The sequence below is a fragment of the Bos indicus x Bos taurus genome, chromosome 9 (genome assembly GCF_003369695.1).
Source record: "Bos indicus x Bos taurus breed Angus x Brahman F1 hybrid chromosome 9, Bos_hybrid_MaternalHap_v2.0, whole genome shotgun sequence".
In the NCBI taxonomy this organism is placed as follows: domain Eukaryota; kingdom Metazoa; phylum Chordata; class Mammalia; order Artiodactyla; family Bovidae; genus Bos; species Bos indicus x Bos taurus.
In genome coordinates, this window is record NC_040084.1 from 73,409,773 (window position 1) to 73,426,167 (window position 16,395).

The window sequence follows — 16,395 nt, forward strand, 5'->3', positions numbered from 1 at the left end:
AGGCTCCTCAAGGGCAGGTGCCTTGGCTACTCAGTCTTGTTTCAGTGAGGACTAAAGCGTGCTTAGCACAGAAGTAAGCACTCAACAAATACAGAATGAATGGCAGAAAAATACACGACAGGTTCAACTGTCAGAAGCCTATCATGGCATGGTATTTGTTTATATATATGTGTGTGTGTGTGTATATATATATATATATACACATGTACATGCCTGCCAATTTATGGAGTCAAAAAGAACCAAAGTTACTCAGCCTAAAGTAAGAGTTAATGTCACATAATAAGTTAAATAAGTAATATATACGGTGGTACAGTGCTTATAAACTTTTCTACCAAAGCACTACCAGCATCAGAATTCTGCCTGATATCCTTAAGGATTTGATCGCACAGGCTAAAAAATCATGACATTTCTCTGGCTGATTATATATCCATATTTATTTTAACCTGAAAACATTTAAAATTACAAACAAGTAAGAGGAATACTCTAGAAAGATAGAGCATCTTTATTCTGTGGGCCCCAATGTTTTTTTTTTTTAGCATAAATGTGGACTCCTCAGGTGAGGCTGCTGACAGTGTCAGTATCACAGTTACAGAAATATGCATTGAGTGGAAATAGCATGACACTAAAAGTTACAAGTTCCACTTTGGGTTTGCATCCTATCACTTGGGCTGTGACTCGGGGGTCTACTTTAATCTCTCTGAGCCTCCTCAGTTTCCTTATCTGGAAAATGGCTATAGTAAAGATTTGCCTTATATATTTCATAATGTTGGTGGCGATATTAGAAGAAATAATAATATAAACAATGAAGGGTATAAGCATGAAAAATGAAGTACTATTTCATCCAGAGATGGTGAAAATCAAAGTACATGGAATACATATACTTGAAAACATTTACCTTCTGTGGAGCTGGAAAAGCTTTTTCCATTTTGGCTTTCTCCTTAGGGGTTATAGGAGGGGATCGCTCCTTTACCTCCGGAGGCAATTCTCGATAGAGTGCTAGAATGGAACAAAGAATTCACATCATCAAATTGAGGAGCACCATTCCATGGGGGCAAAACAACAATGGGGAGGAGCAGACATGCAACTAAAGACACTGCTATTCACTTCCTTGGTCTCACAATAAGCTGACCCAGCACTTCATTAAGCCAACTCACAGTCTTTGTTATCCAAAGAGCACAACTTATGATCGGCAAGTCTTGATCAGCAGGTTTCAGAAATGGAGGAAGTCTCATTTTTACTGACTATGTGTGCGGTCATGCAGCTGCTTATTTCGTTTTATCTTAATACACATTTACCGAGAATCTGCTACATGCAAGATCATACAGCAAGATGACCAAGGACAGTCTTTGCTCTCAAGGAGCTTACAATGTAGTCAGAGACAGATGTATTCACAATGAACTGCAATATACAACAAAGTGTGATATTGTTCCGAAGAGAGACAGTAACAAAGACAAGTTCTGATGTGGAGATGGTAAACGCTTAATGGAAAAAGCGGCAGGTTTGTCAGACTAAAAAATAGGCAGGATTTTGCCAGGCGGAGGTGGATAAAGGATAATTTGCAAATATGGTATGAAATTAACAAACATGGGACTGGGAGTATGTATGACACAGAATCTACTCACGGTGTTCGGTCTAAGGTTCTTATAATCGAAAGTTATAATCTGTATAATCCATGTATATGCATGGTGTTGTTATGTGGGAATTTTAAAAGGCTAAAAAGGAAATCTGTTTTGGTTAAATGATGGGCAACTCTGAATTGAGACAAAGAGTTCAAAATTGAACCAAAGTTGTACCTGATCAAAATTCTAAAATTATGAGCTACATTAATGGGCTTTGTGTATGGGTTGATTTTATTATGGGTTTGTCTCTTACTGGAAAGGATGTTAGATGTGATTAATGGAGGCTGATCTAATTTCCCTTTCCAGTGGCTTAAGATACAAGGGAAATGTCCTTTGTGATAACAAGGTACCAATGTCTTCTATTATATCATTCTCTTATTGGATAGGGCTTTCAACTGAATGCTTGAAAGAGGTTATGTGTGTATATAACACACACACACACACACGCTCCCTCAGAGCATCTGCTCTGTATAACTGGTTTTGGATAAAGGAGAATTTCTCCTACTATTTTCAGAGTGGAATATGCTGCTGACAGTCATTTTTCCTCGAATGTTAAAACTGGGCAGGTGAGTTTTTGTTGCATTCAGGTAAAAAGCAGGATAAAAGGAAAGGAAAAGAATGCCTTATGAACTGAGAATTCAGTCATATTCTCAGGTTTTCTGAAAACTTTTTGTTTGTTCTGGCCTTTGCAAGCCTTTCTCAATAAGCAATGACTAATGCTAAAAAAAACCCCATCAATTATTCCGGGGTACAATAAAGAATCATGGCATCAGAAGGACATCCACTTCCTGAGACATGGAACTGCTTTCTGCACACAGCCACCAAGCATGGCTACTGTAGTATGCTTTGTAAGTCCCACTTTGGATCTTAAGGAAGAAAACCAAGTTTTATTGAATCTTTAATCCCCTGTGGATCAAATATCTATAGTTTTTCAATATTTGCAAACCTAAGAGGTTATTTCTGCAAACTAATTAGATTCTAAAGTTAGCATCTAATATCCTCCTGCCTGGACATACACAATCATTTTATACTATCAAGTGGAAAAATACTTTAAATGTTTCCACTTGTATCTGGAAGAAATAACTGATTATAATATCTAGTTAAAATGAAAGATATTCTCCAGAGTGACTAGGACTGTGCAGGAAGCTCTTGGTTTAAAAACAGCAGCTACCCCTGCAAAATTCCAGCTGCTGGTCCTGTGGGAAGCCATCACTGGGAGGGGAGGGGAGCCACCTGGATGTCTGAGATGACGGGGAAGTAAGAAGTGCTGAGTGGAGGGGAGAGGCCTGGGAATTAACCTGTCTCCAGATTTCTTCCTTCCACACTGCCTTAACTTTTCTCCAGTCTGCATACTCCTTTAAACATAGAAGTATATTTCATATAAGGTTTAAGAGTCATTAGCTGTTTAATGCTCAGAGAAAAAGAATTAAAACCATGGCACAAAGGAAATTAAGAATTTTTTTATGGGAGAGAAAAGTGGGTAATTTTCGAGACACTTAGCACTTTGGAGGGGAGGAGTTTGCTGAAAGCTGCAGATAAACAAGGGAGGGGAAGGAGTTACAGTGAGATTCAGGGCTCTTGGGGAGGGAGCTATGGGAAGGGCTGGGTGCAGAACCTGGAAGGTGATGCCCCAAGAGAAATAATTTTATCTGGGCCTAGCCCCCAGCACCCAGGATTCATGGAAGAAATTCTTCCTCCTTTCCTTTATTTCGTTTCCTTTAAAAATTTAGAACTGAGGTTAGAAATTAATAGTGCTTTTGTTCAGCCATAGTTTGGACTGAATGGAATTTCAGAGACTAGCCCCAAACCAACTATTATTTTAATAATTATTTTGCAGAAACAAAAGACTTGGTAAACATTCAAAATGGAGAGTGTTCTCTTGGCTGCCTCTATTCTATTTTTAATTAATAGAACTATATGATTTTAGTGTGTCTGGAAGAAAGCTTAGAGATGATGGAGTTTGACTTCCTTGTTCTGTGGGAAGAAACGGAGGCATGGCAGTCTTGGCTGTGATGCCAGGATTAGTGCTCAGTTCTCCTGACCCCTGAGCATTCTGCTTTTCCTACGCCACAGCGAGCTGACAACCCATGGGGACGTGTTTTTCTGAAGAAGCGCTGCTACGCTCTCCCCTTGCTTGATAGTCTTTACCCTTTGTTTTCAAGCTGTCTGTGTTACTTCTATTTTCTTCTCTCAAGGCCTGGTAGTAAATCTGCAGCTTTCAGAAACTTGGATTTAGAATTTCTTCTCCAGCTCATTTCTTTTTCCTTTCACAAATGAGGGCTTAATTTACTTGTGAATGGAACAATCTATTGCCTTTTTTTTTTTTTTGATCAGGTGCCAGTTAAGCCTGGGGATACAACGTAAAAAGAATGGGAGTTGAGGAACTAGAGGTTCTTAGGTGCCTGTCAACCCAGGAATGGCAGGAGGAAGGGTGACGTCAGTGTGTGTGCAGCAGGTGGCCAGGAAAAGGGGCTGAAGGAGGTTGGTAGCAAGATGGGCAGGTCCCCTGGGATGGGAAGTCCATGAAGCTGGCATTCCAATCTCAGAATGTCATAGCTTTTGAGTGTACTAATGCCCCCCTCTTTTTTTTTTTTGCAACATGAGAATGAAGAGCAATACCCCATTGGTAAACATATGCAAAAGTAACAAGACAGCAAGTTAAAGAGCAGAAGATGATAAAATCTGGGACTATCAGTTACACCATATTAGTAAACCAGGAAGGGAGCATAAAACTTACTTTCACTAGCCACATGATTAGCTGGAAAATAACCTTCCTGTCCCTTTCCTATGCTGCCATACCACCAGTCTTCATTATCTTTGAAAAACACTCGGATAATGTCTCCGCGATGGATGGTTAGTTCATCTGATCGATTCGCTGTGTAGTCATAAAGAGCCACTACCTAAGGGAGAGATAAGACCACCACAGCTTTATCACAACTGTACCACAGAGAAAACCCCCAACATTCACTTCCTCTTGCAGAAGAACAGCTGAAACCAAAGCAGTACTTTGGTGAGTCTGAGGCTGTCTCAAGGTTTGCTAATGGGATCAGGGGTGGTGGGAACACAGCAGGAGAAGCAAGATAAAAGGCTGTGGGATTGAGAAATGGTTACGAGCATTCAATACACTAAGATTAGCTTCAAAATAGCAGATGTTAATTTTTTTTTTAAGTAAATTACTTGTGAAGCAAATAAAAAAAAAAGAAGCTCACACATCATTCACTGTTAGAATTGTTTCATTCTACATTTGGTCCCATTCCCTGTGCTAAGCAGAGGCATCAGAGTAAAGAAAAAAATCTCCAGAAGGTCAACACTTCTATAAAATAGGAAAAATGCAATGGAACAACCAGATTACATAATTTCATTGTAATCATTTGGGTTTACTGTCAATGTATCTTTTTGTGATGTATTTCTATACAAATACCATTTTTTCTGGTATTTTATATCAACAATCTAAATCTACCTTTAAAAATACCTTGATATGCTTATTTTCAAGACTCACAAATTTAAGAGGAAAGGCCTTCCTATGAGAACCCTCTTTCTCTGTTACGTTACAGTAGTCACTATATTTGATTCTTTTTTCTTTTGAAAAACCAAATTCAAAATGAGTGGTTGCAGAGGCATCTACAAATTCCTTATAGCAGTTACAAGAAGGAAGCAAACCTCAACCCACTTCAGACATGATGCAGTGTATAAAGCAGGACATAATACAATATAAAGAATAGACTACTTCCACTTTTTCCCTATGCAAATAGAATTTGAAAACTTATAGGCTATACAAGTATAATGTAATGGAAAACTATCATTACAACCCTTTGCATTTAGGTTGCTGCTGCTGCTGCTGTCACTTCAGTCACGTCTAACTCTGTGTGACTCCACAGATGGCAGCCCACCAGGCTCCCCCGTCCCTGGGATTCTCCAGGCAAGAACACTGGAGTGGGTTGCCATTTCCTTCTCCAATGCATGAAAGTGAAGTTGCTCAGTCGTGTCCGACTCATAGCATTTAGGTTGAGTACTGATTTATTCACCTAACAAGTATTTACTGAAATCCTAATGTGCCTGGTTCTGTGAACGTACAGTGATAAATAGGATAACTTCTAGAAGAGGTACCTTGCTTAGGCTTTGCCAAGAATGACAGACAATCAGGAACTAGCCAGATGAAAAGATGGAAAAGTATGTCCCAGGCACTGAACCCCATATGTGAGAGTCCAGGGAACAGAAACCCCAAGTAGTTCAATATGGTGGGAGTCTGGCATTAGAGGGAAGAATCTGGATAGAAAGTGGGAAAGCCGAGGGTTCAGGAGTAAGTAGGTGCCAGATCATACATGCTGGAAGGTTCAGACTTATAGTATGGGCCATGGGAAGCTAGGAATTCCATAACAGCTTATAAAACTCTTTGTAGTGCCTTTAATTAATTTACAATATTTATTAACATATGAACCAGAAGATTTTAATGGATACATTTGGAATTGACTGCTGTCACTATACAATATAAGGGCACTAATGACATACAAGGGCAGTAATGATAATTAAATTAAATGGTAAAAATACAATTCCTATTGTACTGCTTCGCATAGGCCCTAGTTTACAACCTATTATGTAGGATATTGTTTAAAGCTGACAAATCTTTTGTAACTTTCAGTACGTTGATGCCAACTCACTCATGTACAAGTGGGACTTAATTTTTTCCTCCATTCTTCCTTCTCCAAACCTCTTCTCCTGAATTCTCCTGTGCTGCCCTATCACAGAAGCGGAAAGCTAATTAAAATGTGCCTGCCATGTGCTGGGTCCCTTGCCAGCTGCTTATGTGAATTTTCTTACTCAACCTTTGTGACAATCCTGTTGAGGGCAGAGAGTCTTATTTCAGCTTCATAAATGAGAAATTTGATATACAGAGAAATTTAGTAACTTGCTTATAGTGAACTAGTAAGTGGTAGAATCAGGATTTAAACTCATGATTTTTTCTTTCATTTTTTTTTTAAACAAAATACACGTATAGGCCATCTTTGTCTAGTATTGAACATGGGAAAGAAGCAGCAGAGGACGGGATGAGGGACATGCTACCCTCACCACTCACGAGAGATAAGGCACATTTTTGGACAGCAGCACATGGGCAGTTGGCTGTGCTGGGAAGACTGACCCCTGGGTCACCTGCAGGCCCACTGTGCCCCTTTCATGACACCTGAGACCCCGTCTCAGAACCTGCCTGGGGATTTGTTCCTATTGTTCTTCATCTTGACATGCCTGTAGAAAGAGGAAGAGATACCATGAGCACACGTGCACTGAGAAAAAGTCCTCTTGAGGACATAGCGAAAATGTGGCCGTCTGCGTGGCAAGGAGAGAGGCTAGGAGGAACCAGCCTGGCCAGCTACTGGATCTTGGACTTCTAGCCTCTAGAACTGTGAGCAAATACACTTTTGTTGTTTAAGTACCCTGTCTATGTTACAGCAGCTCTGGCCAACTAAAACAGAATACAGTCACATAAGCTGACGATGTCAAGAGAATCACGAGTTACCAACCTCTTCAGTTCAGTTCAGTTCAATTGCTCAGTCGTGTCCGACTCTTTGTGACCCCATGAATTGCAGCACGCCAGGCCTCCCTGTCCATCACCAACTCCCGGAGTTCACTCAAACTCATGTTCATCGAGTCAGTGATGCCATCTAGCCATCTCATCCTCTGTCGTCCCCTTCTCCTTCTGCCCCAAATCCCTCCCAGCGTCAGAGTCTTTTCCAATGAGTCAACTCGTCACATGAGGTGGCCAAAGTATTGGAGTTTCACCTTTAGCATCATTCCTTCCAAAGAAATCCCAGGGCTGATCTCCTTCAGAATGGACTGGTTGGATCTCCTTGCAGTCCAAGGGACTCTCAAGAGTCTTCTCCAACACCACAGTTCAAAAGCATCAATTCTTCGGTGCTCAGCCTTCTTCACCAATCTCTTATGGTATTGCAAACTGGCAATACCTCATTGGCACCCAGCTAAAGGCACTGTGTTCCACACCCTTATAATCTATCTCCTGATGTAGAAACAATGTCCTCATCGCTAAACTCCTCAACTACCACCCTTAGGACAGAGACTACATTCCCTAAAGCTGCCTGTTTTGTCACACCATTACCGACACTTAGGTGAAAAATTGCTGTCCACTGAGAACTCAGTGTGTTTCACATGCCAACAGCCCACATGTGGGCGGCAGTGGAGTTATAATATGACCATTCTATCATCATGCTGAAGACACATGACAAAAGCCACGTGGATCGTGAGAATCTGCTTGTATTCCAGTGTGGCTTTTTGTTTTAGAAATATTTATTTTAATTTACTTATATGGCTGTGACAGGTCTCAGTTGCAGCAGGCAGGATCTTTTAGTTGCAGCAGGTAGGATCTAGATCCCTGGCCAGGGATTGAACCCAGGCCCCCTGCATTGGGAGTGCAGTCTTAGCCATTGCACCACCAATGAAGTCCCACTGTGTGCTTTTATCATTATCTTCTCATTTGAAGATCACTTACTCTCTCCTGAGGCTTCCCTGGTGGCTCAGACAGTGAAGAATCTGCCTGCAATGTGGGAGACCGGGTTTGATCCCTGGATCGCGAAGATTCCCTTGGAGGAGGAAATGGCAACCCACTCCAGTATTTTTGCCTGGAGAATTCCATGGACGGAGGGCTACAGTTCATGGATTCACAAAGAGTTGGATACGACTGAACAACTAACACTTCCACTACTACTACTCTCTTCTGAGCATCACAGTGTACACAGTAAACTTTGCTTCTTTTAATTTGGCAGTGGCTTCGGCAGAAGTCACGTCTTCTCCTTCTCCAATTAGATTTCGCTGTCATCTCACTGCTTTAGGATAAAGTAAAGCCATACTGGGAGCTTTATTCTCCAAGCTTTGGAAGACACAATTTCATGCAGTTTTGTCATGAATTAATGCTATTTCTATTTTCTTCTTATTTTGGTAGGTCTTGTCACAGAAAATCTGTTCTGATCACTCTCTTGAAAAGTATCTTCTATAATGTACCTCAGTGAAGTGAAGTGAAGTGAAGTGACTCAGTCATGTCCGACTCTTTGAGATCCCAGGCTTCTCTGTCCATGGGATTTTCCAGGCAAGGGTACTGGAGTGGGTTGCCATTTCCTTCTCCAGGGGATCTTCCTGACCCAGGGATTGAACCCACGTCTCCTGCATTGCAGGCAGACGCTTTACCCTCTGAGCCACCTATGACCCAAATCTTGAACTGATGAAATCTTTGTGAAATTATCTTGACTTATGAAATCTTTTAGCAATCTTTCTTTTTTGAAAGAAATTTAAAAATATGTGTTTATGTGCTCATATTGGTAATGACAGGTCTAGGAAATAAAGTCTTCCACAAAATCCACTTGGTCACATTTTGATTATTATTGACATATTTGAAACAGAGTTCTCTCCCTTACTTAATGCTTGCTGAGTTGCTTGGGCATAATCACTCATGGCAGAAGGGTCATTGGCAAGCTTTTTTTTTGTTGTTGGACATATTTCTCAGACTTCTTAGCAGTGTTTGCCAGATACTATATTTTGGTTTAGGCAGAGTCTGTTAGGCTACCATAAGACAGTTAGGCGAATTCCTCTTTGCATTATCTTCTGTGAGGTTTTTCATTAGAATAGCTGTCTCTGAAGACTTCTCAATGGATACCACTGTGCTGAAGGAACATTAACCAGTATTTCTCAACAGCCGATGTTCCTTGCAACGTTATCCGTGAAGCAATCCAAAAATTAATACTCACAATGACCCCAAGTCATGCAACCAACTAAGTTACGTGGAATAAATCATACACTTGAGCACTTGCTCCTCCAACGCTGCTTCTGCGGGTCCATAATCGTCAGGGAGTTTTGGCGTGCGAGAATGCAGCCAGTGAGGCACCTCTTCCCTTTGCTTCTTACTTGCTTCCTTGATTTCAGAATCCTGCCCTTCAGACCAGTGAAAGAATAAATTTTTCTTGTTTTAAGCCACACCATGTTCATGGTAATCTGACGCAACAGTCCTGGAAAACTAATGTGTATGTAGCTTACTGTGGTGAGCGGTGGGTTTTCTCATGTTCTTTTCAAGAGTGTTGGACATTTTTCTGGCAGGTAGTGAGCTGAGATTGGTCTGACCCTTTTCAGGTTTGCTTTCAAGTTTTGTTAGAGCATATTCTGGAAGACTTTTCTCTAGGACTCAATAAACTCCACCACCAAGGCGTGATTCTCCTGATATTCTCCCTTGACGCCCCACGTATTAGGAGACTTGTCCATCTGGCTGACAGGACTGACAACTATTCTTTCTGTTGGGTAGCCTGCTCCAGTGACGGTTCCTTATTATGGGGTTCTGCCCCATGCGGGTGCAGATCAGTACTCAGCCAAAGACTTATTAAGGGTACTTCTTATGGTTTTTGGCAGCATTATTATCAATTAATATAAGATGAAACAAAAAGAAACACCTCAGTAACTATTTTTTTTCTTGACAGAAGCCTTGTTACAGGTATTTAATGCACATTAACTAAAATGTGTACATTTTTAGTTTTCATGATAAATGCAATTGGGACTTTATTACACTCTTGGTATTCTTAAAGAAAGCACATCAGGTGATAGAAATATTTAGGTTACACTTCTGCCTCAAGTGATGATAAAACCCTTATTCTTCTTTGATCTTATACATTGTTTCCTCTGGGATGTCCCTGTCTCTTGAAGGCCTGGAGTGACCTTTGGCTACGTGGTTGGCCTTGTTATTTCACCACTCTGTATGTATTAAAATAGAAAGCAACTTACATACAAGAACAAGTAATGGGAGCAAAGGGAGAAGATGCTTCTTTGTATAGATTCCAGAAGGACTATGCAAAAGTATGGATGGTATAAGCCAGGTCGTTATCTTTATAGCACTGTTTTCCTCCTAGTTACAATATGAGGTGATTGTAGCTTTTTAACTAGGAAACTCCTGAGAGACAGTACTTTCTAGTTGAAATAAAGTATTTAGAATAGATGGTGGCTTTAGATGGATTTGCTGCTTTTTCAGTTTTTAGGGAAACATTCTTAATGAATTTTATAGAACTCTGATAAAAGGGTTTTTAAAATACTCTCAAGTTTTAAACTGCTTCATTATATACAAGAAGTCTGAGGGTAGCTGTAGCGTTTCATATGCTTTCTGAGAGAAATGGACTGTTTTCTTGGCTACTGGAAATGTTTCTTATCAAATGAAACCATTTATACATCTTGAACTTTTTTTTTTTTTCTGTGTGTTGCTTTGAAGTTAAAATGGCTATGATAGCTCACTGAACACTTCAATCCCTGATGTGTTAAAGTTGAACAGTCCACATAGCCAGTGTGCTCCCATTTCTTTTTCTAGTTTCCACCCTTATTCCAGACACAGGTTTGTCTTTCATATCTTTGTATTGTTTAGGGATCACCTTGGAGAATGGGCTTCCCTGGTGGCTCAGAGGTTAAAGCGTCTGCCTCCAATGCAGGAAACCCGGGTTCGATCCCTGGGTTGGGAAGATCCCCTGGAGAAGGAAATGGCAACCCACTCCAGTCTTCTTGCCTGAAGAATCCCACGGAGGGAGGAGCTTGGTAGGCTACAGTCCACAGGGTCGCAGAGTCGGACATGACTGAGTGACTTCACTTCACTTGGAGATCTGAGTTCCTATTAATACAACAGGTATATTTAGCATGTATTACTTAAGTTCTGTTACCCACTCCTCTTTCACATTTTGAAATAAGGCTACATTTACCACAGAGAAGCATATAAGGAGAACATCAGGCATCGGATAAGATAAAAGCCTCAGATGATCAGTCTTGTCTGTTCTTAGTCTTCCTGTTTGGCTGTGTCATAGAGAATCAGGAGGTACTAGCTGTCGCCTGTGGTGACACTGACTGTGTACTAGTTGAAGATGGCAGGCACGTAATTCTCCAGGAACATGCTGTTGGCACAGTTTCTATACAGGTACGTCTTGCCCACTGCCCAGTCGCCAGTCACTACACACCTGAGAATCACTGCCCCGGCCCGTGAGCCGCACTGGGCATGGTCCCCTTACCTCTACCAGTCCCCTCACTGGCTGTGCATGCCTGCTGCCTCCCAGCAGTTAACAAGTGAAATTAAACTTTAAGAAAGCCTCATTTCTCAATTATGACAAGGACTATTTGGTCTTTATTATTAAAACAGAATAAAAGAGCAGATTAAAAACTTTAGTAGAAAATCAAATTTAACAATAAATCCTCAATTGTACAGAAGTACATTACTAAACATTCAAATGACTCCTTTACTAATAGTGACACTGGGATTGTATTTTATTTCATGAGATAAATGGAAAAACACACAACCCTATTTCTAGCATCATGTGGTAGAAATACACACAGTCTCTTACAATTATTTCCATGAACACTAAGTAAGACAACTCTGAACATATTAATAAAAAGAAACTAAAGTCCTATTATTTTTAACTGATCTTATCTGGATAATAAGAAAGACTAGCGTGATTAAGAAAACAGATAAAGAAAACAAATAATAATTGCACAAAGTTTATTGTCTCTGTATCAAACTATCTGCTATGTAAGTATATATGGACCTTAAATGCTTCATTAAACAGATAACTGAAAATATGTAATTTCTAATACCTTCTGGTAAAGGTTAATGGAAAAAATACTACACTAGGAATCAAGATAGTGAGTTTTCAGTCCTGATTGGGCCTCCAAAGCTAAAACATAGCACAAAACACAAACTGGATGTGTGTAAACTAAGGGGTCTGGACCAGATGCTAGGTGGTATGCCTTCCATTTTTAAAATTCTATCATACCAGGTATTCAAATACCTATTACAAAAGAACAGCATTCACAAATTTTAACATGAATTCAAACACTGATTTGCTGGATAACAGTGTGACTGTATTCGTTGTGATCACACATGAACCAGAAAAGCTTGTCTGATTGCTGTAATACCACACAGGAAAAGCCTGCTAGTCATAATTAAAGAAGAATAGTGATAAAGCATTTCTTTGGAATTTACCAGTTGGAAATACTTCTTCCTTCTTTGACAAATAGGAATGACTGAGATTTTGGACCTTATAAATAAAGCTACTGGTTTCATATGATGATTGGTATTAAACACCCTACTGGACATCACCATTCACATACTTTGCTACAGTGAATTATTAGTGCTTCGTTGAAAAAGGCTCTAAAATACATCTCTGTATTGGTTATTTCCTTTAAAAAAAATCAAGAAAATGATGCAGACTTTTATAGATTGGACTGTGGATTATTTTTGTTGTTGTTAGTGAAGAAAAATGATAATGCACTTTATTTTTCTTGGGAGGGATAACAAAAGGAGAATTATGAGTCATCGGTTTAGATGAGGGTACCCAACCCAAAGTGTGGCCTCCAGATTAGCAGTGATAAATTACCTGGAAACTGGTTAGAAATGCAAATTCTTGGGCCCCATTCCAGACCAACTAAAACCATAGATTCTGGGGATGGACCCAGAAATTTGTTTTAAGAAGCCTGCCAGGTGATTCTGATGTACTTTGAGGTTTAGTTACCTTTATTTTGATGACCTATTTTATAAAACTTATATGTTTATTGTCTGCACATATCAAATATGCGACTACATGGTTAACAAACATTTGGTTAAGAAACATTTTAAAATATAAAATCAAGCTTTATAACAAACTGTTACTGGCAAAACTTATAAAAAGTAAACTTGTTTCCTCTTTCCTATTTTACTTATCTTTCTCAGTTTCCCTCGTCTCACTGAAATGCTGACTAGCTCCAGATTTGAGTAATTTTAACATCTACTTCATCATTTTTTTCAAAAAGCTCATGCTCAAACGGCAACTAGGAGTCATAGTAAACATTTCTTAGGTTTCCCTACAACCTCTTAAGGATTAAAGAAATTTTTAAAATAGAAAAACAAGCAAAATTGAAAGATTAAACCTGTTCACCCAGCAATAATTAGATACAACTGTGTCTGAGCTATTCTTAAAGGCTGGGGAGAAAGAAGTGATCACAGCCCTGTCCTTGGGAGTTTCCGTTTTATGTGTCATTGTTTTTGGTCTGGTGGCCCTTTTGACAAAAGGGATATCTTTAATATCTGCACAAGTCACTCTGCTGTTTCTCTACTTTTAAGCTGCCAATAAAGACTACTAGGGTGCATGCTGATAATGAATATTAAAATAATAATTTATGAATTACTTAAAAAAGTATAATCATTTTAAAATTCTCCTAACAAACCATGAGCTATGAGTAAATGTAAAATTAGTAAAAAAGAACTAGTTGAAGACAATATTTTTAAACAAAAGTAAATCTGAATGTTTGCAAACATATTATTCAGTTTTATACACAGTCTTAGTAGTTATAAATTTTATACTTCATACTTCAAAGCAGTAGTTTATAAAGATTATACACAGAAATTATGCTCCTTATGAAAAATGGAATATTATTTTTTTATCCTACTGCATTCTTCAAACAGACTTGTACTGTTCCATCCTGGAAGTGTTCTCTTACTATACTAATAAATCGGGGCTTTCCTGGTGGTTCAGTGGTAAAGAATCTGCCTGTCAATGCAGGAGACGTGAGTTTGATGCCTAGGTGGGGAAGATCCCCTGGAGAAGGAAATGGCAACTCACTTCAGTATTTCTGTCTGGGAAATCCCATGGACAGAGGAGCCTGGAAGGCTCCAGTCTATAGGAACGCAAAAGAGGCAGGCACAACTCAGCGACTAAACAACAAGCAATTATATAATGCATACAAAGAGTTATAGTACTTAATATTTTTGAGAACTATTCAGGCATGTGCTAAGCATTTTACCCTATATATGTATGTGCTTGTATGTATGCAGATACAAATACATGCACATGGTATATATTTGCGTGCACACACATGTTCACATATACATCCATAACTACCCTATTTAGTTCCTATCATGCCTTTGAATGGGCTTCCCAGATAGCTCAGCTGGTAAAGAATCCACCTGCAGTTCAGGAGACCTCCAGTTCGATTCCTGGGTGGGAAAGTTCCCCTGAAGAAGGGATAGGCTACCCACTCCAGGATTCTTGGGCTTCCCTGGCGGCTCAGCTGGTAAAGAAAAGTGAAAGTGAAGTTGCTCAGTCATGTCCGACTCTCTGTGACCCCATGGACTGCAGCTACTAGGCTTCTCCATCCATGGGATTTTTCAGGCAAGAGTACTGGAGTGGGGTGCCATTTCCTTCTCTAGGGGATCTTCTTGACCCAGGGATTGAACCCAGGTCTCCCACATTGCAGGCAGATGAATCCTGGTAAAGAATCCGCCTACAATGTGGGAGACCTGGGTTCGATCCCTGAGTTTGGAAGATCCCCTGGAGAAGGGAACAGTTATCCACTCCAGTATTCTGGCCTGAAGAATTCCATGGACAGAGGAGCCTGGCAGGCTACAGTCCATGGGTTGCAAAGAGCCAGACATGACTGAGGAACTTTCATGTTCATATATATGCTTTTGTTTCCTCAATTATAAACTAAAAGATTATTATTTGTCTAAATCACAGAGTTTGGCAGATTCTAAATGTTAGCAGGTTTGCTCTTCTCCTAAATCTATGCTGTTAATCACTAACCTTACATATTTAAGTTTGAAGTTAGAAGCCTGCGTGGAACCAAGTAAATATACGTCTGGTTCACTGACTTTGGCTTTTGCTAAGATTTATGCCCAAAGGAGGATCTTTAAGACTTGGTATTTCTATTACAGATGGCACCTGAAGAAGATCATCAAAGCACTTTTCTTTACATTAGCTTCTCAGTTACAATTTCTTGAAGCCATCAAACTAGGAAGTTATATGATAAACAGAAATCAGGCCAAAGTGACAGCTGATAATATGTACACTAACATGTGTGTCCATCTGATCACTACAGTTTATATTTATGCTGAAATGACTATAAGCTCAATTACTTTGGGAAGACTCTGTGCAGGAATCTTAAATAATAAATTTAAATGGAAAAAGAAAAGCTTTTTAGGCTGCTGATAGTAAGATATCAATAAGTAACTGCTCATCTTATTTAAACACTGAAGCTTGTCTATTTCTAAATCCAATGATAATCCAAAAATTCTGAAAAAAGTTCATGTATACACATGTGAGTATTTGGTTTAATGAGGAAGAAGATAGTAATATCACAGAAGCAGCAGCTTGATGGAAAACATCTCTACTTTAGCATATAAATATAATTATGATACATATAGAGATGAAGATGGTTGAGTAAAAGATTCTAAAACTTCCCAAACAGTACTTCAAATGGCAGGGCTTCCCTGGTGGCTCAGACAGTAAAGAATCTGCCTGCAATGTGGGAGACCCAGGTTCAACTTCTGGGTCAGGAAGATTCCCTGGAGAAGGGAATGGCTACCCACTCCAGTATTCTTGCTTGGAGACAGGGCTTCCCAGGTGGCGCTAGCGGTAAAGAACCCACCTGCCAAAGCAGAAGATTCAAGAGATGTGGGTTCAATCCCTGGGTTGGGAAGATCTGGAGAAGAAAACGCAACCCACTCTAGTATTTTTGTCTGGAGAATCCCATGGACTGAGGAGCCTGGCGGGCTATAGTCCATAGGGTTATAGCACAGAGTAAGACATGACTGAAGTGACTTAGCATACAGCACAGAAGAGAGAAAAGAGAAGAAAGAAGATTTAGAGAAATAATGGCACAAACTTCCCAAAAATGATTAAAAAAATTAATCTGCACATTCAAGAGCTTAAACAAAATCCATACAGTGTAAGAAAGATCCACACCTAGATATATCGTAGCCAAACTATTGAAGACCAAGAATCTTGAA

The 16,395-nt window shown here is 39.7% G+C and overlaps 1 protein-coding gene across 7 annotated transcripts in view; it reads right to left on the reverse strand.

Moving 5' to 3' along the window:
* The window catches only part of AHI1 (Abelson helper integration site 1), a 220,130-nt gene that overhangs the window by 40,123 nt on the left and 163,612 nt on the right, over positions 1-16,395 (reverse strand). For 6 of the 7 annotated variants that reach the window (XM_027551631.1, XM_027551630.1, XM_027551632.1 and 3 more), the window contains 2 exons: positions 4,357-4,519; positions 896-996 (listed from right to left, as the gene is read on the reverse strand). In XM_027551631.1, coding sequence (XP_027407432.1) covers positions 896-996; positions 4,357-4,519 — 264 coding nt within the window. Of the gene's footprint in view, positions 1-895; positions 997-4,356; positions 4,520-16,395 lie in introns of those variants that run through there. The other variant, XM_027551634.1, reaches the window with a different exon arrangement.